Genomic DNA, 25,633 nt, shown 5'->3' with positions numbered 1-25,633 from the left:
TTCCCCAATAATACCATTTGTGGTGTTATTACACTATATACAGACGTTATATATAAGTATGTATATATTTTGTTCCCCACAACTGTACAGCTAAGCTGATATAGTTAGTTCAGGCACTAAGAGTCGTTGCTATACACAGATGGCGGCTGGCGGCTCCCTCACTCTTTCAAGGTCACACGCACTAAACTTTCTACCCCAACAATACTGATTGCAGTGTTATTACCCTATATACACATATTATATATAAATATCTACATGTTTTATGCACCGTAACTGTACACCTAAGCTTGTAGTGCGCCCAAAAAGCATAGTGGGCACCCTCTAAACAGCTAGACAAATCGTGAAGACGACGTCACCTCCGTCACTCATATGGCTCCTCCCAGCATAATCCTTTTGCTGTTATTACACTAATACACACATTATATATAAGTATCTACATTTGTGTTCACCATAGAGAACCACTGACCTGGTATGGTGAATGCAGACAATACCAGCTAGCCACACAGTCGGTAAACAATGCTGTCTCCCTCCATCTCTCAGCATCACTCCTCTCACAGCGCTAATTATTACAACAATCCTGCTATTATCACAACCCTGGTTATTTATATCACAGTCAGGGGTCATCTGTAATATTGTCATCGCTAAATAATAACAATTATATATTTATTTTGACATTTTTCGGTGATGCTGTGGTCACAAGCTGAACAGCAATGCTGTTCGCTCATGCTGCGTGTGCCGGCCTTGGTTGCTCCAACAGTACTGTGCCTCTCACACCTGAGAATATTGCCCACGATTTTTTTTTAAAATGGCATCTGTTTACAAGAGCCCTGAGGAAGCTACTGTGAACCCCGTGTAACCGCGGGCCATTTGAATCAGGCCTGGCACCCTATGGCGTATATATACGCCATGCGCACCATGGGACATGTTACTCAGGGCGTATATATACGCCATGCGCAGTTTAAGGGTTAATAATTGGAAACAAAGCCGCCAAAGATTGAGAAAAGATGTACAGGTTCGTAAGTGCTTACGTAAGTGCTTCCGTGAATCTGCCTCTGGCCCCTGGAGTCCTCCTGGCTAGCAGATGATCCTTGGTTTTTGCTTGAGGTCAGGCACAGCTTTTTTCGTACCATACTCTTGTTGGCGTATGGTGTCGTCTATTTCAGGCATTTTTTGAGGGAGGGGGGGGGGGGAGTGCTTACTTAGTGCCTCTCAATGACTGCCTGTTTGTATAGCCCCTGTACCTTCTCTTCCTCAAGACATGGGTGTTGTACAGCTCCACACTCGGCTTCCCTTGTCAGCTGTGTTGGTGGTAGATGATTTTTTCACCCATCAGCACTCGAGTTCTGTTGTGCACTTCCTTTCCCTCCTCAGGCTTCATTGTGATTGGCTCTCGGAGGATGCTGATGCGCTCAGCAGGGCTTCTTCTTCGACCTTCTCCTCTGCTCTGTTCATCTGGTATTTCCGATGCAAGTTTATCGTCATTTATGTAGTGATTAGTGCTGTGGTGCAGAGATTGTTTCAATAATTTAATATAAATTTCTAGACACATGAGCTTCAAGGGCAGATGTGGGAAGGAGGTAAAACAATAGTAGCTTTATCAATAATTATGTAAACTTTCTTCATAATTTATTCTCATGAATAACTTTAATTTCTAGGAATTCATGTCTGATGCAGCCTCGAAGTGGGTAAGGATGTCAGATGACGAGAAACATGTCTTTCAAGAAGAAGCCAAAAAACTTCAAGAACAATATAATTGTGAACTTGCGTACTGGGAGGAGAAGTGAGTATTGTTTGTTAATACAAGCCAACACACAAGTGAATAAACACATTTGATTTTAAATGAAGGAGTTATCAAACAATAGTTATATTTGTAATACAGTAGATATAGTGATTATTACTGTTTTTTGTTAGTGATTGAGGGGCGGCGATGATCGAGATTGGATGCGCCCATTATTACTGTTTTAGTGGATTTGTTGTACCTAATAGTCAGGACTGCACTACTTGGCCTTGTAAGCAAGGCCCAAGCTGCTTAACAGGCACAGCCATTTGTATTAGTTTCAAGTGTTTCTTTCCATTTCCTTGAAACTTCAGCTTGCCTCAGTCCTAACAATATTAATAAAGCACATTATATTAAGAACATGAATTGCAGACCTAGTTATGTTAAGAAAGTTAAGTTTGGTCAGGTTTGATGAAATCTCTGTTTTGAATCTAATAAAAAGATCCCAATCATATATAATTATAGTACAATGAAAATCTTTATCATTCCATATGAAAAAATGTATGAAAAGTTTATTTCTGGAAAATTCAAGTTGTTAGGCAACTTTGGCTATTAGGTATTACAGATTCATTATGTAAAAAGTTTCATAGTATATGATCCATGTTTTTTTTTTGTTTTTTTTTTGCCTTTACATGACACATGCTTATTGTGTACAGATGAGCAAACTAGCTAACAGAGCAACAAGAATTGTTAAACAGTTGTAGTCACATATTAGAGTTCTAAAATGGCTTTCAATTTGTTTGTATTGACTTGTTTACCTTGATGTATTTCATAAATAACTTGCACCTGTAAATCAAAAATATTAATTTGTCATAGTGGGGACAATTTCCTCTATGAAGCCTTTCACGGCTGCACCCTCTGGGACCTTTTATTAATCTCCAGTTAATACTTTTGTTGTGCATTTTTATTACATTGATTGTTAAATAACTTGCTGCACCTTTATCACTTTACTGAAAGTACTGAAAAAATTTCATAGTGGGGAAAATCAAGATTGTGTACAATCTTGTACACAATTACAGGATAATTACAATTGTCCCCTGTACAACAATTACAAGGGACATGTAAATTAAATGTCTTTTTCTGGTGGGCCCTCTGTAGTTTCCCAAGCTTAAATTTGGTAACAGCAAGCCTTAGCCTAACATACCAGTCCTCTGAGGACCATCCATCCCCTACCAGAGGTCAGAACCAAAATCTGGCTCACTCTTGCAGGCGATGGGATCTTAAGAACCAGATTTGTTCAAAACTACAAAAAGAGAACACTGGAAAGTATGTGCACAGTAAGACAAGCTATTTCTTGAAGGAATTTAGGTAACCCCCCTTGGTAAGGGCAAACCCTCATTGCCATTGGGTTACTTCGGTTACCTCATTACCGTGACTGATGCCCCTGACCACCCAGATAGCGGCCCTGGTCACTTGAGGTCTCGGCCTGCCTGCACCTTCACTCTGGAGCCTCTCGTACAAAACTGCCCATAACCCTACACGAAAGAAAAAACCAGAGTGAGGATGAGGAGCTACTGATGGGTATGCCTTGAACGTTCTTTTGTCAGGGTCAGGGTTTTAGTTTCCTTCAACTTCAGCCTCCTCTGGCAAACAATTAAACTTCAGCTTTGTGGAGAAGTCCTTTGGTAATTGATACTTGGATTCTCTGGCTAGAGGTTCATCACACTTTGTCTTGTAGCTGCTGTTCATCGCCACTTGCTTGTGGTTAGCTTGAGGCAGCCAGACATGTTCGTTGGGCTCACAATGTTTGCAAATTTGCAGCTTTGTCTGCCTTTTCTGACACTATCTTGTTGGCTAACATTTTCCATTTTACTAATGGCAAAATGGAAAATGTTTCCATTACCATAAGTTCAAGTTGCCAAGGAAGATGATATTTGGGCCAGGGTTTGTGAGGTTTTCTAAGCAGTATTATATTTTTGTAAGTTGGTCTTTAAATGGCTGAGGATTTCATCTGGTTATTATACAAGGACAATTGCCACATTTTGAATTTCTATTTTGAGTATCAGCACTTCCACCATATCATTTGTGGTGTTTAACAGCTCCTTGTAGATGAGCGTGTCTTTGATGTACAGGCTGACCCCACCCTTGTAGCCTGTGTTTTCTAACACATCTGAAGAGATTGAATTCTGGTATCCACATCTCACTGTTGTAATATTCTCTTGTGTTAGTTTCGGTCAAAGCTGTAAACATTGCATTTGCCTCGTTTAGGTGACAACTAGAAAGAATACTTTTTGTGTGTTTTGAGGTCTTGTTTGTTGACAAATAAGAAAGATGTTATCGTATTTGTGAAAGTGCTGGGTATTGGTGTCAGCAAAAGGTATTAGCATCTCTCCCATATTATCTTGATCTATATTAAGCCTTATCATTAACAATATTAGTGTCTTGTGGTAATTTAGGTGTGATCACCTGTTTGTACAATATATTATTTTTTTGTTTTCCATTTACCCCCAACTAAAGCAATATCAATCTCAGGTCTTGACAGATTAAGACAAATGCATATCTTTTTAGCTTGATTCCTATATATAATTTTATTTTTCCAGAATGAGAATGATTGGCAGAGATGATCTAATACATAATCATCAACAGTTGGTCCAGTTGAAAGCCTCTGCTATCCAGAATAATAGCACTATGAAAGAAAAAGGGAATTTGATAGCTACACAAGCAGACACGGATTAGGCCCAGCTTCAGATTACAATGGATTAAATAATAGGTACTAATTATAGTAAAATTAAAATGATTTTATTAACAAATTTGTTTTTGTGTATTTTATTAAATTTAACCTGTTACAATGAGTTATATTTTGTTAAACACAAAATAATATTAAAACATAAGTATTGGAACATAAACATATAATTATTTATTGTCTACCTAGGTTATAGGAAGGTTCCCCAGCAAGCCCCTGGCATTTGGCACATCAGCCCTTGTGAGACTCAAGAGACCTGCCTAATGAACTCTCCTAACTACGTAAATGATAAAATCTCTCAAAGCTACTGTGACCTCGATCACCCCCCCCCCCCCCGCCTCCCCTGCTCGTTTGGGGGGGAGTGGGGAAGTGGCACACCATATCAGGGTGTCAGCTGTCAGTTCTGGAGCAGATGCATAAACAAGACCCACTCAAGTACCTGGAAGGGAGAGGAGGGAAATTAGAGCGCCACTGAGGCTTGCCCAGGAATTTGTGGTTCATTACATTTAATGCTGGATTTTTGTTTTGTTTTGGGGGGGGGGGAGGCCTTTGTGGCTCCCTGAAGATAACTACATAGGAAGAAGGCAGAAGGCAAGGGACCTCACCAGGGGTTTGGGTGAACTGCAAGAGGCAGGACAAGGAAGAGATCTCGGCAAACAAAAAAGTGCCCACCAGGGTCATGGGATACCATGAAAGAAGCTACCTGCCTGCCATAAAGATGAAAATGATGCTTAAAAACTTCTAGACACGAAGAGCTAAGGAGAAGGTTGAACCAGCGAAATGCATCACTGAGCCTCCACCTTACCATAAAGGTGGAACCTCAGAAAAACAACTGGGTTTGGACACCAAGCAAGCAGCACCTGACAGGAACCGGGACAGACTATTCACAAGAATGTTGAACCACTCCCTGAACATCAACTTTGCAGAGAACCAACCCCCGAGAAACCAGCAGAAGAGCTACTTACAACATCCAACTCCAAAGAGCGGTGAAGTTGGTCAGTTTCTTCCTCTCGGGTTTGGGCCTTTCCAGACAGGCTTTCTCTCTTCACCTGCATCAGGTTCTTTTTGGCTGGGGGTGGGGTGGCTTTGTGCGTGGTCGAGGCGACTTCATCCCTACTGAGGGTTCCCATGTCTTATTGGTCCTCAAACAGGACTCTGGACTTGTGGTTCATTCTCGACCCTTTATGGTTGAACTGGTTCATACCTTGCCCCTCTTTCTGGATGATCATCCAGGATTAAAGGATCCGAGAGCCATAAGGGAGTGGAGTGGGACTTTACACAGGGAGTGTATGTGTGAAAGTTCATATGAATGACACGGCATAAGACGAGACTATATGTTGTGTTCACTTGAGACATACTGTACTGTGAAATTTAGGTCTCTAGCCCTATCCACAAAGAGAGGTGATAGAGTTGCCAGATGTACCAGAGTTAAATTATTGGGGCAGCTTAATGAAGGGGCCCAGCAAGATGTTATTTGTGAAGTATCTGGGTGATATGAATGCGTGTGTACAGCATATTTGTGTGGTGATATGACCCGGTGAACTGACTCCTCATAGGGGAGTGTTATTGGTGGACATCAGCTGAGAGAACTTAATGATGAACGTGTCATTTCACTTGGTCTGGACAGTAGAGCGACGGTCTCACTTCTTGCAGATCGGCGTTCAATCTCCGACTGTCCAAGTGGCTGGGCACCATTCCTTTCCCCGGTTCCATCCCAAATCCTTATCCTGACCACCTTCCAAGTGCTATAAAGTCGTAATGGCTTGGTGCTTTCCCTCCCGATTAAAAATTATTTTCCAACTTAGAAGCTTATCTTACTTCCGTGAGTCTGGAGTTATATAGCAAAAGCGTAATAAAACTCCCAGATTGTTTCTTGAGAAGTTGAGTACTTGTACTCAACTTGTAAGTTGAAGTACTTCAACTTGAGTTGAAGTTGAGTTGAAGAAGGGAAGAAACCAGTAGAGGAGAGGTCATGTGAGCACCATATCAGAGAGGAATGCTACGCCACCAATATTGAGACATGGTACATGACTGCAGGTGGACTGCTGTATGTTTCTCTACAGGTAAGAAGGGGTGAGGCCTATCCGAATGACTCTCAAAGTGGTACTGGTATTGGAGTGCCAGTGATAGCAGTGGTGTGTGTGAGAAAGATTGTTTTCCTTATTGTGGAGTGGGGGGAGGAGATCCATTACATAGGGACTGGGTGCTACGTAGCCTTGCCGGTTTGGTGCCTTCTATTGATAATTACTTACATAGGCACTGGAGCCTTTCTAAGGACCCTGGAACAATTGCATGCAATCCACAACAGTGCCAGGTACTGTGCCTGGTTCTCTGCAACATGTTCCGGCATTATAGACCATTTTTGAATATGTGCTTTCCTATCTATTCAAATGGGTAGGACATCTGTAAACATGTGAACTTCGTAGACATCTTCAAGAGAAAACTAGATAGTTTTTTTCAAGAAGCGATGGACCAATCAAGCTGTGGTGGAAATGTGGACCTGTGGGTCGCTCCAAGCAACAGCCTGTTGGACCAAGCTCTTGCAAGTCAAGCTTGGCTTTGAGCTGGGCTTGGGGAGTAGAATAACTCTCGGAACCCCTCAGGCCTTGGGCTGGGCTTGGGGAGTAGAATAACTCTCGGAACCCTTCAGGCCTTGGGCTGGGTTTGGGGAGTATAACTCCCAGAATCCCATCAAGCAGGGGTACATTACTACCTATTCAAATAGGCAGCTTATTACCTATACAGAAAGGTAACTTTCTGCTTATTCAGATAGGTACTTTTCTACTATTCAGATCCACCGTAACAGGCGATAGGAAACGGCTCTGGTGAGGTTGCATATTGGCCATACTCGCTTAACCCATGGTCACTTGATGGCGCGCCACCCTGCTCCTTATTGTCCTAATTGCACTGTCCCTCTTATGGTCGTGCATATCCTTCTTGAATGTCCAGACTTCCAGGACGAGCGTGTCTTGCTTTCCGACCGCCCTTTGTGGTCACCTGTCCCTCAATAGAATTCTTGGTGACTCGGATACTTTTGATATCGTTCGCCTTATGCGTTTTTGTTCTCGTATTGGCATCCTTGGTGATATTTAGCCCCCCTCTGATTATTCTGCACATTTGATGGTGCTACATAGCCTTCCTGGTTTGGGGCCTTCTTTTGATAATTACTTACTATTCAGATAGGTACCTTTGTACCTGGTCAGACATACTTTTCTACTTATGAAAACTAGTTACTGTCTTCTACATGCACCTCTTCTACTTACTCAAATTAGTACTATTCAAATAGGTATGCTTCTACCTATTCAAATCTTTATGCTTTTCTCCATGCTCTCTGTCTCCTGCTTTCTCGTTGTCAATCCTCCTTTGTGATTGTAGTTGACTCGAAGTGCCCTTATGGCTCTCGGGTCCTTTAATCCTGTCCATCCGGTAGTCGTCAAGATAACACTTTGGCTGTTTCTTATCTCTTAGTAAATTTAAATCCATGGAGTTTTCCTGGGTTCCCAGCCATGTTGGTATTTCTTTAAATAAGCGTGCAGATGCTGCCACTAGAGAGGCTATTTGCTCTTGTCCCGTTTCCCGTAAAGGTATTCCTTTTTCCGACTCTTATCCGGTTATTCATTCCTCCATCCTTGCCCGTTGGCAGGGTTGTTGATCTTCTGTTCGTAACAAACTGCGTACTCTTAAGCGTTGTGTGCCCCCATGGCCTTCCTCCTACCACCAGAACCAGCGGTGGGAAACGACTAACGCGGTTGCGTCTTGGCCATACTCGCTTAACTTGCGGTCACTTAATGGAGCACCGCCCAGCTCCTTATTGTCCAAATTGCATTGTCCCTCTTACTGTCGTGCATATCCTTGTTAATGTCCTGACTTCCAGGACAAGCATGTGTCTTGCTTTACGACCTCCCATCGCGGTCACTTGTCCCTCGATAGAATTCTTGGTGAATCGGATACTTTTGATCACCTTGTTCGTTTCTGCTCTCGTATTGGCATCCTTGGTGATATTTAGTGCCCTATGATTATTTCGCACATTTGATGGTGCTACATAGCCTTCCCAGTTTGGTACCTTACCTTGAGGTGCTTCCGGGGCTTAGCATCCCCACGGCCCGGTCGTTGATACCCGGTTGGTACTGTACCTTCTTTTGATGATTACTTGCCTATTCAAATACTGTAGGTCCTTTTCATGAGTAGGTACAGTACTTTTCTACCTATCCTTATTAAAACAAGTTACTGTCTTCTACATGTGCCTTTTCTGCATATTCAGATAGGTATTTTTCTACCTATTCAAATATGTAGGAACCTTTCTACATACTCAAATTCATATCATATCCTTATGAAAACTAGATACTGTCTCCATCTGTTGAAATTTATTATTACAAAATTTTACATGTACCTATTCTACCTATTAATATAGGTTTATATAGGTACTTTCTACCTATTCAGTTAGGTACTTTTCTACATATTCTTATGTAAACTAGTTACTGTCTCCAACTGTAGGAATCTATTGCTACAAATTTGTACCTTTACCTATTCAAATAGGTACTTTTCTATCCTTATACAAATAAATTTTACACAGTTGTTTGACTTGTTATTGCAAATTCGAACATACCTATTTTACCTATTCAAATAGGTCCGACCTATTCAAATAGGTACTTTCTACCTATTCAAATAGGTACTTTTTGTTATGAATATTACTGTTCCACATTTGTTGGACTTTATTATTGCAAATTCGAACATATACCTATTCAAATAGGTCCAACCTATTCAAATAGGTCCAACCTATTCAAATAGGTCCAACCTATTCAAATAGGTCCGACCTATTCAAATAGGTACTTTTCTATCCTTATACAAATAAATTTTACACAGTTGTTGGACTTGTTATTGCAAATTCGAACATACCTATTTTACCTATTCAAATAGGTCCGACCTATTCAAATAGGTACTTTCTACCTATTCAAATAGGTACTTTTTGTTATGAATATTACTGTTCCACATTTGTTGGACTTTATTATTGCAAATTCGAACATATACCTATTCAAATAGGTCCAACCTATTCAAATAGGTCCAACCTATTCAAATAGGTCCGACCTATTCAAATAGGTACTTTCTACCCATTCAAATAGGTACTTTTCTATCCTTATACAAATAAATTTTACACAGTTGTTGGACTTATTATTGCAAATTCGAATATATACCTATTTTACCTATTCAAATAGGTCCGACCTATTCAAATAGGTCCGACCTATTCAAATAGGTACTTTCTACCTATTCAAATAGGTACTTTTTCTATTATTAGTGTTCCACATTTGTTGGACTTTATTATTGCAAATTTGAATACAGTATACCTATTCAAATAGGTCCGACCTATTCAAATAGGTCCGACCTATTCAAATAGGTCCAACCTATTCAAATAGGTCCAACCTATTCAAATAGGTATTTTTCTATGCATCCTTGTAAACACTAGTCTTCTACATTTGTGGGAATTTATTAATACAAATTTGTTCATGTACCTATTTATTATCACCATGGGAAGATTCATGGGCAACAATGCAAGGGTCGCAAAAAGAGACTTGTGCACACACACGCCCGAAATGTAACTCCAAGTTTAATGCCTACCCAGCCATGCATTGCCACCTATTCAAAAAAAAAAAAAAAAAAAAAAAGGAAGCCGGTCGGCCGAGCGGACAGCACGCTGGACTTGTGATCCTGTGGTCCTGGGTTCGATCCCAGGCGCCGGGGAGAAACAATGGGCAGAGTTTCTTTCACCCTATGCCCCTGTAACCTAGCAGTAAAATAGGTACCTGGGTGTTAGTCAGCTGTCATGGGCTGCTTCCTAGGGGTGGAGGCCTGGTCGAGGACCGGGCTGCGGGGACACTAAAGCCCCGAAATCATCTCAAGATAATCTAGATGATTTCGGGGCTTAGTGACCCCGTGGCCTGGTCCTCGAACAGGCCTCCACCCCCAGGAAGCAGCCGGTACCAGCAGTCTAACTCCCAGGTACCTATTTACTGCTAGGTAACAGGGTCATCAGGGTGGAAAACATTTTGCCCATTTGTCTCCACCTCCACTGGGGATCGAACCCGGAACCCCAGGACTATGAATCCGAAGTGCTGTCCACCCAGCTGTCGGGCGCCGACTCGGGTAGTTTTTTGTACATCCTATAATTTTCCCGAATTGGGTAGGGCAAAAAATCGGCAATGTTATGAAAAGCCTCTTTGATGGGTCCTTGGGACCCTCCCTTCGCGTAGGTAGGTAGAGAAGGTAGACTTTGGTTTTCTTGTCTTCCTGGCTAAATGACAAGTTCAAGGCTAGACGATTGAGGAGGATGACAAGTAGTCCCATTGTAGTGTGCAGGTTATCTTGAGGTTATCTCGAGATGATTTCGGAGCTTTAGTGTCCCCACGGCCCGGTCCTCGACCAGGCCTCCACCCCCAGGAAGCAGCCCGTGACAGCTGACTAACACCCAGGTACCTATTTACTGCTAGGTAACAGGGGCATTCAGGGTGAAAGAAACTTTGCCCATTTGTGTCTGCCTCGTGCGGGAATCGAACCCGCGCCACAGAATTACGAGTCCTGCGCGCTATCCACCAGGCTACGAGACCCTTCCACCAGGCTACGAGACCCTACAACTAATAAGTGAACCGTTTCATGATAGTCTGTTTTGTGGCATCGTGGCCTCATTTTCTATGCTGTGTTTACTTTATAGATTCTATGTTTAGGTTCTCCCACTTTTCTGTTGTCTTGATAGGGCAATCAAGAAACCCCTGTTGCTTGTATCTCTTTAGAGGTACAGGGTGATTGGCCTCTGGCAGGCTTACAATAACTTGCAAGGGCCTAGTGTAGATTAAACTGGGAGAGCTTTCTAATGAGCCACCATAGGAGCCCTCCACGAAAGATTACAGATGCACCCCAGAATTGAATTATAATTGCTGGTGTGTAACATAACACATTGTAGTCATATAAGTAACTACCGCAGAACTTTCAATATTGAACATTACGAGGTAAAGAAAGTAATTATCCAAAGTCACTAAGCAATGAAACCATTATTACAGGGTAAAAGAAACACGTCTGTTTACATGTACACAAAGTGAAACCGTTGACTTGGATTTTAGATGACGATGCCTCTTATTATTTCATTAAATGTACCAAGTGTACTACCTTTATTAGTAGCAAGATGTGGATCCTAATACAAGCTTTATTTTTAAGTATTGTTCACTTAAGATTTGGTATCTATCACACACTGAACACAATTTCCGCCAAGAAAAATTTGACTATGATCTTGCTATTGCCGACTGACTTCTTATAACACTTCATGGGTAATGATGAATCAACAGTCACCAGCTGTTTCTGCAATGCTTCCTTCTGGAAAAAAAAAAAGAAAAAAGTTTTTATACACAACAAAACACGGAGAACTATCCCCTACCATACCTATTGATAGTAAGGTATGGAGGTTACAGTAGTTCATTATATAAAGAGTAACTACAAGTTTTTGTGGGATATTCTGATGGTCTTATCTTTGTCTAATGTTATGAGGAAAATACTTGAAGTTCTACCAGTGACTAGTTTATACACTAGGAATGTTGGCCAAAATTGTTAGAGCCCCATTGATTCTTTGCTTTACTTTTATTCCTCATTCAAACTTTAATTTAAGATTTCAAACTAAATTTAACTAATTTAAATTAAATTCAAACTAATTTAAGATTTCATTCAAACTAAAATTTAAGGGTATTGACTTTCCAGTACTGTACTTTCAGCAGTGCATATATTAATTTTAAAATTATACTATTTCATGTAACTTATCATGTTCCAAGTTCCTATGATCACTTTCTATAAAATTTGCATCTATTGGGATGTTTAGTACACTCCTAATTACAAACTGTTGATAGTAAACAAATCTTCTATGAACCTAGGAAGAAACTTCATTTGAGAATTAACAGTAAACCTTTTTCTTTTTTTATTTCAATATAATTTACCTGCAGACATTATTACAGTAGTTTATTCCTTTTAACAATTCTAATATAATCTATCCATGCTGATTTTAACTGATATACTGTATGTCATCAGACTAGACCTCTCTACTGTATATTTGCTAAAGAAATTAGAACAACCTCTTTTGAAACTTTATATTCAAATAAGAACAGATTTAAATAATTAGTCATTTTTAAAGATAATTCAAGTAAGAAAACCCCATACAGTAAATAATATATACATATCATAACCTGCTAGAACAAATAAATATGCCTAATATACTGCAATATAATAGTACAAACAAATTTTATACATATTTTCTTAACCAAAAACAGCTGCTCTAACTGGAAAAATGTAAATTGTAAGGTTTTGTGTAACTTTCCACTTTGTCATTCACACATAAATAATGCATTACAATAAAGGTTTAAATCATTACTTTAAAATAACAAAATAACATTTGGTCTTTTAAAATTTAAATATGAATACAGAAATCAAATGAACAAATCCAGAAGGGCCGTGAAGAGGGTTTGAACTTACGTCCGAGAGGATCCCAGAAGCGCCTTAATCGACTGTGCCACGACATGGTTAAAAGAATTGCAACCGGGAGTTCATCTGCCCTCACACGGATCCTGCAGTCTCTCCGAGACGCAAACCAGGGTTTTACACAATTTCCCCATGCACCCGACCTCTGTCAACAAGCTGTTCCACCTCTTCGCCATTACTTCATTACATGTAGGTTCGAATCCTCATCACGGCCCTGGTGGATTTGTTCATTAAATATGAATATATTTATTATCTTTGGACCATTATATGTTACATGTTTTCCTTCTCAAGCTCCTACAAATTAACAAGTAAATGTCTGTTATCTTGAAAAATCAATAAAAGTAATATGGAACTCCTCTGACACAGTAATCTGACCCAGTATTGGCCACCTTTATACACCACCGAGTCTTAGATAATTTTGGTAGGTGGTTTTTATCATCTGGACTGATTTATTCTGGGGTGATACCAAGAGTGTTTAGATCCCAGAGCTTATGTACAGTACTAGTTCCAGTCCCTCCTCTTCCCTTTGGGTAATTTTGAGGAGTGTGTGTTCCAGACCCAACCTGGCAACTATGACAGTCTCTGCTTGTATACTCTGCAGGATCTAACTGGTTTAACCTTAGTACGGATCCAGTCAGTAACAAACTCCCTGCCAAGTTCAGAACAGTCATCCTGTGCAGTTTATGTTTGCCTGAGATGAATTTGTGATTATAATCTGACCGTATCAACACCCCTAAATCTTGGATATGATCAGAATTAATTTATGGGTCAACAAGTTTGACTCCCTGTCGATTGTTTTAAGTGTTTTGTCGTGGTCCTTAGACCAGGCACATGTAGGTCAGATGGGATTGTTTGCAAGATTATAGCAAATACAGCTTTAATGTACTTACCCATATACATGGTTTAACCACGTCATAGTATCTAGGTCCACTATTAGTTAGAAACCCTAATATATTCAGGGTGCCTGCATAACTGGTTTTAATATGTATACACAAGCTAAAATCCACCATTGGGTGTATTTCAGTAACTGCCACCCATTGGGTGACAAATGTTTTTGTGAACTCTTATCAAACAACTCTCTGAGTAGGAGTTTCTTTCTTCCATGGTTCAGCTAGTATGGTTGTTGGTAGGGTTGCAGCAGTGTTAGTTTGGGCCAGCATCTTGAGGTTATCTTGAGTTGATTTCGGAGCTTTAGTGTCCCCGCGGCCCGGTCCTTGACCAGGCCTCCACCCCCCAGGAAGCAGCCTGTGACAGCTGACTAACACCCAGCTACCTATTTTACTGCTAGGTAACAGGGGCATAGGGTGAAAGAAGATCTGCCCATTGTTTCTCGCTGGCGCTCGGGATCAAACCCAGGACCACAGGATCACAAGTCCAGCGTGCTGTCCGCTCGGCCGACTGGCTCCTCCCAATGGGCGTATGATGTCGCCCATTGCCACATTTAAGACACATCTAGTTGTGTCTCACAGCAAGAGCCCTCGAAAATTTCGTACACCTTTGCAGCAAATTATCAATCTTACTAGCACAGTCTGGGTATTTAAAGGCATTGGTATATTGGATGGTCATCATTGTGGAACAATATTTAAACCCTGTTGTAGATGATGCAGGATCTTCCTTTGGCAGGTCTATAATAATAACAGGATTCACTAGGGAAACTGTACGTTCTCACGCTGCCTTGCATCCACTTAAGTTGTGGCTTAGGTTGTTTAGACTTCAATATTTTTCAAGCAGGTACTTGTCCGTTTTGGATTTGTCAGCTGAAGACTTTTCTGATAATATAATCTAAACCCTCAAAGATTTTGTTGAGGGAGAGAATAGATGTTCTGTAATGAGAACACACACATTCTAATGTTTCTTTGTGTAATTTCCTCTGCACTTCAAGTTTGAGAATTCACTCTACATTAGGCACATTAGCCTTAGCAGTTAGTTCTTTAACTAGAGACTCCACTTTCAATCTGAAACTTTGTAAGGCTTCAGCAGTTTTACCTGCAGTAGGCAAATCCTTAATTGGTAACAGAGATTTGTAATTGCAATCTCTTTATTACAATAATTAGTTTCAAGTCCAGTAGTTGTTCAGCAGTATCACAGTTATCTTCTGTGAGAAATTTATAGATTATATATAATATATAATTATTATAATAAGAGATAAATTATTGACTACTGCCTTGGCTTCACTTTTTAATACACTTCACAAGCAAGTTAATTTAGTTATTTTGGAGATGGAACTCAAAGAATTCACCAAGGAATCAAGAGTTCCAAAAACTGTCAAAGTTCTCATAATCCCTACATTGAAAAGTTGGTAAATCAATGACAGGTAGCTTAGCTTCTGATGGACAGTTAGCAGGTGAAGCAGCTCTGGTTGTTGTTGTCAAAGCACTTTGATTTGTAGAGGTGTTAATTAGTTAATTAATAAACACAATGCAGATGTGGCATACACCTACCTTGCAAAGGCATTTGATAAATGTGACCATGGAGTGATAGCCCATAAAATGAGGTCAAAAGGAATAACAGGTTATCTTGAGATCTTGAGGTTATCTTGAGATGATTTCGGGGCTTTTTTTTTTAGTGTCCCCGCGGCCCAGTCCTCGACCAGGCCTCCACCCCCAGGAAGCAGCCCGTGACAGCTGACTAACACCCAGGTACCTATTTTACTGCTAGGTAACAGGGGCATAGGGTGAAAGAAACTCTGCCCATTGTTTCTCGCCGGCACCCGGGATCGAACCCGGGACCACAGAATCACAAGTCCAGTGTGCTGTCCACTCGGCCGACCGGCTCCCTGGTAAAGTAAGGCGGGACCAGTCCCTCCCAGGTAAAGTAAGGCAATGAATATTAAATTTTCTGTCAAACAGAACACAAAGAATAACAGTCAATCAAATCAAATAAAGTGCAAGCACAGTGAAAGGTTGTGTGTCTCAGGGCATGGTCCTTTTACCACTGTTTTTCCTTATTCTCATAACGGATATGGAAAAAAAATGAGCCGCAGCCTCATGATATTCTTTGCAGCCGACACGAAAATCAGCATGAAAATTACTTGTTAAAAACACTAAAAAACTACAAGCTGATAACAATAAAGTAAAATCTTTAATTAATAAAGATTGGGCAGCAGAAAATAACATGTTTAAGAGTAATAAGTTCCTGTTACTTATATAACAAAAATGAAGACACTAAGCAAAATACAGAATACAGAGCACAATCAAATCTGCTCATAGTGGGAAAGCAACATGTAAAGGATCTGGGAATGATGTCTGATGACCTAATGTTTGTCCTTAATGTTTAAGGACCATAACCATAACCAAACAAATATATTGTCAGCTAGAAAAATGATAGGATGGATTATGAGAACCTTCAATTCAGGGATTCCATGACAATGCTCTTACTGTTCAAATCGCGTGTGTTGTCCCTCGTGAGTATTGCTCCATACTCGCTTCTCCCTTCAGAACGGGACAGATTCCTGAAATAAAGGGAATATAAATAACATATGGCACACACAATGATAAAGCACCTAAACTATTGGGATCTTCTCAAAGCTCTGAAAATGTACTCTCAAGAAAGGAGACATGAGCTGTGCCTAATCATATATACAGTAAATGGAAAATACTGAAGGGTCAGGTCCCAAATTTTCACAATAAAATAACAACATACTGAAGTGATAAATATAGAAGGAAATACAGAATAGAGCCAGTGAAGAGCAGAGGTGCCATAGGCACAATCGGAGAACAATGTATGAACATCAGAGGTCCATAGTTGTTCAATATTCCCTCAACGAGTATAAGAAATATTGCCGGAACAAAAGTGGAAATCTTCAAAAACGGGACAGTTTTCTGCAAGAAGTGCCTAATCAACTGAGCTGTAATGGATATGTGAGCCTGTGGGCCATTCCAAGCAACAGCCTGTTGGACCAAGCTCTCAAGTCTAGTCTGACCTTCGGCCGGGCTTGGGGAGTTCTCCAACTTCCAGAACCTTATCCAGGTACAATCCAGGTCTAGGTAGTTCTAGTAAAGTGGTGCCTCGATTTACGATGGTAATCTGCTCCCAGAGACGTATCATAAGCCGAAGTGATTTTTCCCATAAGAAATAAGGGGAATTGAATTAATCTGTTCCCCACCCTCCAAAATATTAACTTACAAATACATTTTATACTGAATACAATTTTTTTTCTCTAACTACAATACAGTAAGTTGACCAGACCACACACTAGAAGGTGAAGGGACGACGACGTTTCGGTCCGTCCTGAACCATTCTCAAGTCCATTTTCTAGACAATACAGTACATATGTTTATCTTACCTTTATGGAAGACTCTTGATAGCGTATGGAAGATGGTGATGAGGAAGGAGGAGGAGAGGTGTTATTGTTTGGAAGGGGAGTCCCCTTCCATTATCACATCGGGCAGTGATGTTTTCTCTGGGGGTACTCTCACTATTACATTTTGCCTGCATACCACTAGGACCTAGTTGTGGTTCACTGCTTGTTTGTCTCACTAAAAATTTGTCTAGACACACTTGTTTTTTCCCTTCATTTTAACATGTCTGTAGTCATGCATCAATCAGAGTGTCATTGAAAAGGTTAAGGCAACGGCCTACTGCAGCTTGATTTGGGCGAGTCATTTCAGCAAAAGTTTGCAGTTCTTCCCATGCTGCACACATTTTCTTAATTTTTGAGGAAGGGACATTCTGTACTGCCTCCTTCTCCCCTGAAGAAATTTCCTCGGCTACCTCTTGTTGCTGCTCCTTTTGAAGGGCTAGGAATTCTTCGGTGGTCAGTTCTTCGCTGTGTTCCTCCACCAACTCCTCAATATCAGCACCATCCAACTCCAAGCCCAATTGCTGGCCCAGAGAAACAATTTCCTCAACATGAGGCACTTCAGGTTCAGGCTCAAACCCCTCAAAGTCTTGTTCTGCAACACATTCAGGTCACAATTTTCTCCAGCCAAAGATCATGGTTCTTACAGTCACTTCTTGCCAGGCTTTGTCTATGAGTTTTAAAGCACTACAAATGTTAAAATGTTTTTCCAGAATTCTTTGAGGGGGGAGTTGTGTGGCATCCGTCACTTCGACACATCTCCGAAAAAGTACCCTTTCATAAAGTTTCTTAAAATTGGCAATGATTTTCTGGTCCATAGGCTGAAGTAGAGGAGTGGTGTTGGAAGGAAGGAACTTTACTGTAACAAAACTAAATTCCTCCATCAATGAATCCTCCAAGCATGGAGGATGAGCAGGAGCATTGTCGAGGAGAAGCAGGACCTTGAGTGGCAAACTGTTCTCCTGCAGATATTTTTTGATGGCAGGGAACACCACCTCATTCACCCACTCGGTAAAAAATTGCCTAGTCACCCATGCCTTAGCATTAGCCTTCCACATCACACACATTTTGTTTTTCTGCACATTATATTTTTTTGAAAACCCTTGAATTTTTGGAATGATACACAAACAAGGGTCTAATTTACAAATCGCCACTCGCATTACCACACATCACAAGAGTAAACCGATCTTTCATAGGCTTGTGTCCGGGCAATGACTTCTCTTTGGTAATGTATGTTTTCTTCGGCAATTTTCCAGAATAGCCCTGTCTCGTCACAAACACTTGTTGTGGTAGGTATGCCTCACTCTGCACAAAATCTTTAAATTCACCAATAAATCTTTCAGCTGCTGGTTTGTCTGAGTTGGCACCTTCCCCATGCCTCAACACTATGAATGCCACTTCTTTTTCTAAATTTCTCAACCATCCCCTGCTCACCTTAAACTCTTTCGCTTCTGCATCACTTGTTCCAGGGGTTTTCTTTATAAGATCGTCATGCAATTTTCTTGCCTTTTCACAAATGATGTCTTCTGAAATGCTATTACCTGCTAGCTCTCTGTTGTGTATCCAAATTATTAACAACTGTTCAACATCCTCAAGTGTTTGTGTTCTATGTTTCATTATTATTGATATGCCTTTTGCCACTTTGGCACTCAATGTCCTTTTTCTTAGCCAGTATGGTGGATATCATTGACAGATTTGTTGTACTGCCTAGCTAGTTCAACAACCCTCACACCATCTTCATATTTTTTAATGATCTCTTGTTTTTGCTCTATGGTCATCCTTACATGGGTTTTTATAGGTTGAACCTTACCACTGACTTTCTTGGAACCCATGATGTGATATATAATAATCAGTTTTATGTTCAAAAAGCAAAAGATCACCACAAAAACGGAATTCCTTATAGGCGTGATCATCACTAAGCAGGCAGCTCTAGTAAACTGAGGGAGGTCGGCCCGCGTGACTGGGAACCACGCACTTGGTCGACCCAAACGTGTATCAACAGATATCGTTAGTCGACGACACTATCATAAGTCGAGTCGCATTTTTCGATCAAATTTATATCGTAACTTGAAATTATCGTAAGTCGGGGCAATCATAAGTCGAGGTGCCACTGTATTTGGATTAATTTGCCAGACAATCTTGGATTTTTCCTCATAATTGCCATTTCTGCAAGGACATTATCAACCTGGATGGGGTTCTGGGAGTTGTTCTTCTCCCCAAGCCCGGCCTGGAGTCAGGGTCGATTTAAAGGCTTGGTCCAACAGGCTGTTGCTTGGAGCAGCCCGCAGGCTAGTCTGTCTGCATTTATTTTTTCTTTAATGATACCGAGTGTGTGTTTATCTGCTGCTTCAGCAACATTCTGTAGTTTTTGTTGTGCCACCCTTTATGTGGCTTTCAAGTAGTTTAGGAGTCACAGTGGAAGATTGAGCTAGCTGCTCACATAACTCTTGCGATTCACTAGTACAAGGTACTGGTGGTAGACATCTTGTCTGTCATAACTAAGGTCAATTCACACTTAAGTATATCTATACTGTGTGTTAATTTGAGTGATGATCCAATACAACTGTTGTGGGTTATGGTTGTGGTTATGGATACTATGAATCAGGTCTGCTCTTCAGCATCACCCTGGGTATTATGGTGCAGCTGTACATCTTACCCTCTCAGTGTGTTACGCAGGTGTATTGTAACACTAATCATAGTGAATTAAAGGTAAGTATTATTTACCACAAATATAAATAATAAACACCTTACCTTGAGGTTACCTTGAGGTGCTTCCGGGGTTTAGCGTCCCCGCGGCCCGGTCGTCGACCAGGCCTCCTGAATACTGTCTAGTATTCAGCCCAACTTGTGCTAATTAGTCCCACCCTTCTTATGTCTGCACAATATATTAATAATAAATGGCTAGATTGTACAGCATTTAGTACAAGGCTAGCTTGATTGTAAATATATACAGTACTGTAATCCTGCCCTCACAGGTGGGCACTAACTACTGTAATGATTATAATGATGGTGCAGACTAGGATAGCTCACGTTCATTTTTTATATTTATTTAATTTTTATTTTATTTTAGAGATTAAACAATTCCCTAAACTTGGAAAGACAGATAAGTAAATTTAAAGTCATATTTAGCCTCTCATTATATGTTGGTAATATTTGATGGTACAGGCATACCTCAGAATAAGAGTTTAATCCGTTCCTGGAGACGCCTCGCCTTCCGAAAACTCGCATTCCGAAGTTAATTTCCCCATAAGAAATAAAGGGAAATGAATTAATCCGTTCCTGACTACCCCAAAAACCCCACATCAAACTAAATTTTTATACCTAATTTACCTAATTCATCTAAATAAACCTACAAAACTGTGTTCCAGTTATTACTTACCTTACTGTCGAGTGCTGTAGGCGTATGGAAGATGGTGAGGAGGGGGGAGGAGGAGAGGAGTTACTGTTTGGAAGGGGAGTCCCCTTCCATAATCACATCACATAACCCCATGCCTTGTAACACTATGGATACCACTTCTCTTTCTAAATTTTTCAAACCAGCCCCTGCTTGCCTTAAACTCTTTCTTATCTGCATCACTCGTTGCAGGGGTATTCTTTAGAAGGTCTTCGTGCAACACCCTGGCTTTCTCACAAATAATGGCCTCCGAAACACTATCACCCCTCAACTCCTTGTCGTGTATCCAAATTAATAACAACTTTTCCACTTCTTCAAGTATTTGTGGTCTTTGTGCCGTTAATGTTCTTACTCCTTTTGCCACTTTAGCACCCATAATCTTATTTTTCTTCTTAAGTATAGTGCATATTGTTGATGTGGCTTTGTTGTACTGCCTACAAAGTTCAACAACACGTGTACCGTTCTCATGCTTCCGAATGATCTCTTGTTTCTCCTCTATTGTCATCCTCACAGGAGCTTTCTGGCCTTTATCCTTACCACTGGCTTTCTTGGGACCCATGGTGAGATATATAATAACAAATTGTATAGACAAATCACCAAAAATCCAACAAAACACTGAAAATCCGCGAGAAGAATTGATGTGGGGGTAGTCACTGAGCGCCAGACAATAATAAACTGAGGGGCGGCGGGGCGGAGGGGCGACGAACGCGCTAGGTCGGCTGTACGCGTATCAACAAACTCGCGTCCAAACTCGCCTCCCGAAGTAACCCTCGCCTTCTGAGACAAATTTTTGGAGTAAATACACCTCGCCTTCCGAAAACCTCGCATACAGGGACAATCGCATTCCGAGGTACCACTGTACTTATTTATTTAGTAGTTTCATAACCTTGAGATTCTTGTGAGAGGTGAACACAATCAGTGAATAAGGTCTCACGAAAAGGTCTAGCTGTGAAATGTGTATTATGGCGAGATCATGAGGCCAACACGTGCTTCCATTAATGTTGTCATCAAATTACAGCAACGTTTCCTTAGTGATCTAGATATTATTTGTTGCGAGGCTGTTTATTTAATTATTTTATTTATTTTAATTAAGTTTGTTACTTCCATCTGAACTAGCAACAATAATTTATTTGAATTAAGTTTTGATTAAGTTGATGTGTTCTGTAGCACATTAGGCTATGACACATCTAGGGCCAAATGACTACCAATTAGCCATCTAGGTACGACAGATCAACATGTGGGATTATGTGGATAACTTAACTACTGTATTTCATTTTAATTTCTAGAAGACTGTATAAAATAGGTTACTTTATACACAGTTCCCACAGTGGGGGGTTATTTTTTAATAATTTGAATTCAGATGGTGCAGTATTAATTATTTATTTGATTTAAAGCATTAATTCTGTTACTCCAAGTTTATTTCAGCTTAATTGATATGATTTACTGCACTGTCTGAATTGGAGTTAGTAGTAAACAAAATTCTTATCTGTCTAAGAACGTCCATAGACCAGAGAAAGCCTCAATTAACATCGTCCATGGACCAGAAACGACTTCGTGGGGAATATGGCTGCCTCTTGTGCGACTCGTAATGTTGATGCTCTCTCTCCTGCCGGCAGTTTAATAATTAGATTGGGAAAATCACAATTGGTTATGTAATTAAAGAATCCCAGTTTCATCAATTGTTAAATTCAATTTGAAATTGAAGAATTAGTATTCTCCCTTTTGATTATGGTGATGTCCTGTAGTGTAACCACAGGACATACACCTTACATACACAATAAATGACCAAATCTTACGTGTTATGTTTGGATGCTTATCAATTGCGAGGTGAAAAACCAGTGTAGTTATCTAAACGAGGCTATTGGACCTTTAGGCAACTAATGCGAGCATTTTGTCAACGTCAACATGGTATATCACCAACGTGGGCTGTGTTGATATTCATAATGGCAAACCCTTCCTCCCTCCCCCACTTTCTGACCTTTCAGTCAGTGCGAGGGTTAATAATAATTTGAGAGTGGTTGCTAAATTCTAATTAAGAAATCAAATTAATAATTAATGTATCTATACAGTATTAAATTTAGTCGCCTCACATTAATAACGAGACATAATAGAACAACATCGGGTCTTCAATCGTCTGGTAGCAAGATAGGAGCTGACGTAACCAAGCAGAGAACTGAGTCAGCCCACAAGATATATTACTGCTTATTATTTAATTTTAATTATATTATTATAAACAGAAGACAAACGTCATAGTAATTTAATTTAATATTTAGTGTTTATATGCATTACTAGACATATAAGAGGAAAACTTTCCTTTATAAACTTTCATGAAATATGGTTAAATGAACACTTCAACCAACAACAGTACACACTTTAAATGGTTACACAGTTATTCACATTTGTAGACCTAAAAAAAATCAAGCTCCCAAACTTACTTCTGGCAGCACTAAATCTTACCTCTGAGCACCAGGCCTCTTAACACCCATTCATAATCAACCGACTGCAAGAGCCAGAAGCACCATAACAGAACAACCAGAGAAACTGGGGAAAAAATTCCAACAAAAAACATATGTGAATAAAACAAGGGATTGGCTGAAGTAAATTTGACATCCCTGAACAAACAAGGCTTACTATCTATACTGCAGGGAAAATACTGTGACTGAGAATTTTGCCCTATATTAGTTGGCTTCCTCTGCTGGTCCTACTTTGGCATCCCTAAAAATCCCTTTATACCCATTAAAACAATGGGTATAAATTGAATATGTTTAGATTTAGGAAAGATAAGGGTAAATACTGGTTCGGTAACAGGGTTGCTGATTTGTGGAACCAATTACCAAATAACGTAATAGAAGTAGGATCTCTCAATGTTTCAAATGTTGTTTCAAATGTAGACATATACTGTATATGAATGAGATTGGGTGCATATAAATAGGAGCTGCTTCATATGGGCCAATAGACCTTCTACAGTTACCTTCATTCTTATGCTCTTACTTACCCAGTTCAGTGAATATCGATTCGACTGGCATCTCCTCCTGTGTTGATTCAATTTGCAGGCCCATTGGTGCCACCCTTCCTCATCAACATTGGCCATCCTCATCATTTTTTCATCCATCAGGCACCCCACTGGTAAAGGTAGAAAATTCTATCCCTGTAGCTCACATAGTTTTTATTGCACTGTACATCTATCACTGCTTTCCCCTGCCGCATATGGCTGCCTTTGCTGTCTACTAGATAAGCAGCGCTACTATTGTGACTTTGGGGATGGCTGTTGCTTTGCTGGGATTAGGTTCCTGGCTCAGTCTGTTGCTGAACTGGCAGAGGCAGTACCAGCAGATCTGACAGAGGCTAAATGCCTAGTCTTCCAGATTCTCTCTCTCTCTTGACTTGTATGAAGGGCCTTGGGTTTCAATTTCCTTCAATTACAGGGTTTACCTGGTTGATAGCCTGTCTGTTCATAGTTTGGTTGGGGTTCTGTGTGGGGGACATCTCTCATACCTATAGAGAGTACTTGCACTTTACCTACCTTGAGGTTACCTTGAGTGCTTCCGAGGGTTAGCGTCCCCGTGGCCCGGGTGGGTTATAACCTATAACCATTATAGGTTGGTAACCTATAATGGGTTACAAATTTTTCTACTCATGAACACCAGCTTCAGGGAGGATTGTCTTATAACTTGATCTGAAAGGCTGTGCTTGGAGTGGCCTACATGCTTATTTATTCAGTGCAACCTCAGTTCATTGAACCACTGTATATGCAACCTGTCCTCAGACCAAATCCATTCCATCCAGCAGTCGACCCGATAGACACATTCATCAATTTTAACGTGTTCATTCAAAATAGGAATTTTCTCAAATATAAATTAATATTATTATATATTAGCATATTGTGCATATTTAGGCATTGGTTAGGTTAGGTTAAGTGTTTATGTTTTGTTGACAATTATTTATTTTTGTAGTACGTGGGTGAAGCATTTCATGTAGTTGTGGTTCGAACAAAATTCGTCATCAAAGCACTTGTTTCGGAAGTGTTCAGACGTCATCAGTTGTTAGTCGTGTGTAAAGTTTTTCATTCATAAACACTGAGTTTGGCAGGTGCATGAAATGGACTTTGGCCTTTGTTTATGAGGACGGGCTGGTATATGAGACCAATCTCAATTCGTTGCAATCGGAGATGCCTCCGTGACACCCATATCTGTGAACAAAAACTGGAAAATCTTAAAATAAAAATAAGCCATACAATTTGGTTTTAAATGTGCTCAGTGGCTTTCTCAATGCCCAACTCTTTCTTCTAATACTACGTTCATTTATGAAAATCATTAAAAATGGTGATTGGAACCACATTAACAAAGTTATCACTCATACCCTAATATTTCCCACACCCTATGGTTTGAATTCACTGAGCGAAACATTAATTTGTACCTGACATATGAAGGACAGCTACCAAGAGAACTGATCTGCAAAGGGAATTAACCACTTTAGTATATTTCAAACATACCCTTGCCTCAAAACCATTTTCAGAGGAAAACGGGCCCATATTTGTAAATGAAAACCTGGAAATCGCATAATGAAAATAAACCATAGAATTTGGTTTTAAATGTGCTAAATATCTTTCCCAAGGCCCCACCTCAGACATCTATGTCGATCTACGAAAATCATTAAAAACGTGATTGGAGCCACATTAACAGTTAACGTACTGTATCTCCCATACCGTTCCCTGAAAATCTCCTTTCCAAAGGAAAAAGGGCCCATATTTACTGAACAAAAACCTCTGCAACTGGAAAAAAAATAAAATTGGTTTCAAATATGCTCAGTGGCTTTTCCAAGGCTCAACTAGAATGGTACCTCCCTTTTTTTTATTTAATCCATTCCCAGAGACGGTTCGAAAACCAAAAATACAAAAACCGAAACGCATTTTCCAATAAGAAATAACGTAAATTGAATTCCACCCCCCCCACCCCCCAAAAAATATTAAGT

The 25,633-nt window shown here is 40.2% G+C and overlaps 1 protein-coding gene and 1 long non-coding RNA gene across 3 annotated transcripts in view; one reads left to right on the top strand and one right to left on the bottom strand.

Moving 5' to 3' along the window:
* LOC123770927 (transcription factor A, mitochondrial) overlaps positions 1-9,035 on the top strand; it is a 24,054-nt gene extending 15,019 nt beyond the window's left edge. Inside the window, exons 5-7 of the mRNA XM_069305831.1 lie at positions 1,656-1,780; positions 4,318-4,487; positions 4,650-9,035. Coding sequence (XP_069161932.1) covers positions 1,656-1,780; positions 4,318-4,453 — 261 coding nt within the window. The 3' untranslated portion in view covers positions 4,454-4,487; positions 4,650-9,035. The remainder of the gene's footprint in view (positions 1-1,655; positions 1,781-4,317; positions 4,488-4,649) is intronic.
* LOC138353107 (uncharacterized) lies at positions 8,808-25,633 on the bottom strand. 2 transcript variants are annotated; one of them, XR_011223050.1, is made up of 6 exons: positions 23,658-25,633; positions 23,120-23,203; positions 22,171-22,268; positions 16,346-16,419; positions 12,963-13,182; positions 8,808-11,819 (listed from the first exon to the last, which is right to left on the bottom strand). It is a non-coding gene; the product is annotated as an uncharacterized lncRNA (long non-coding RNA). The 2 variants fall into 2 exon arrangements; XR_011223049.1 differs by lacking the exons at positions 22,171-22,268; positions 23,120-23,203; positions 23,658-25,633 and having other exon boundaries at positions 16,346-22,163.

Source organism: Procambarus clarkii, chromosome 56, assembly GCF_040958095.1.
Source record: "Procambarus clarkii isolate CNS0578487 chromosome 56, FALCON_Pclarkii_2.0, whole genome shotgun sequence".
Classification (NCBI taxonomy): Eukaryota; Metazoa; Arthropoda; class Malacostraca; order Decapoda; family Cambaridae; genus Procambarus; species Procambarus clarkii.
This window is presented reverse-complemented; position numbering and strand designations above follow the sequence as displayed.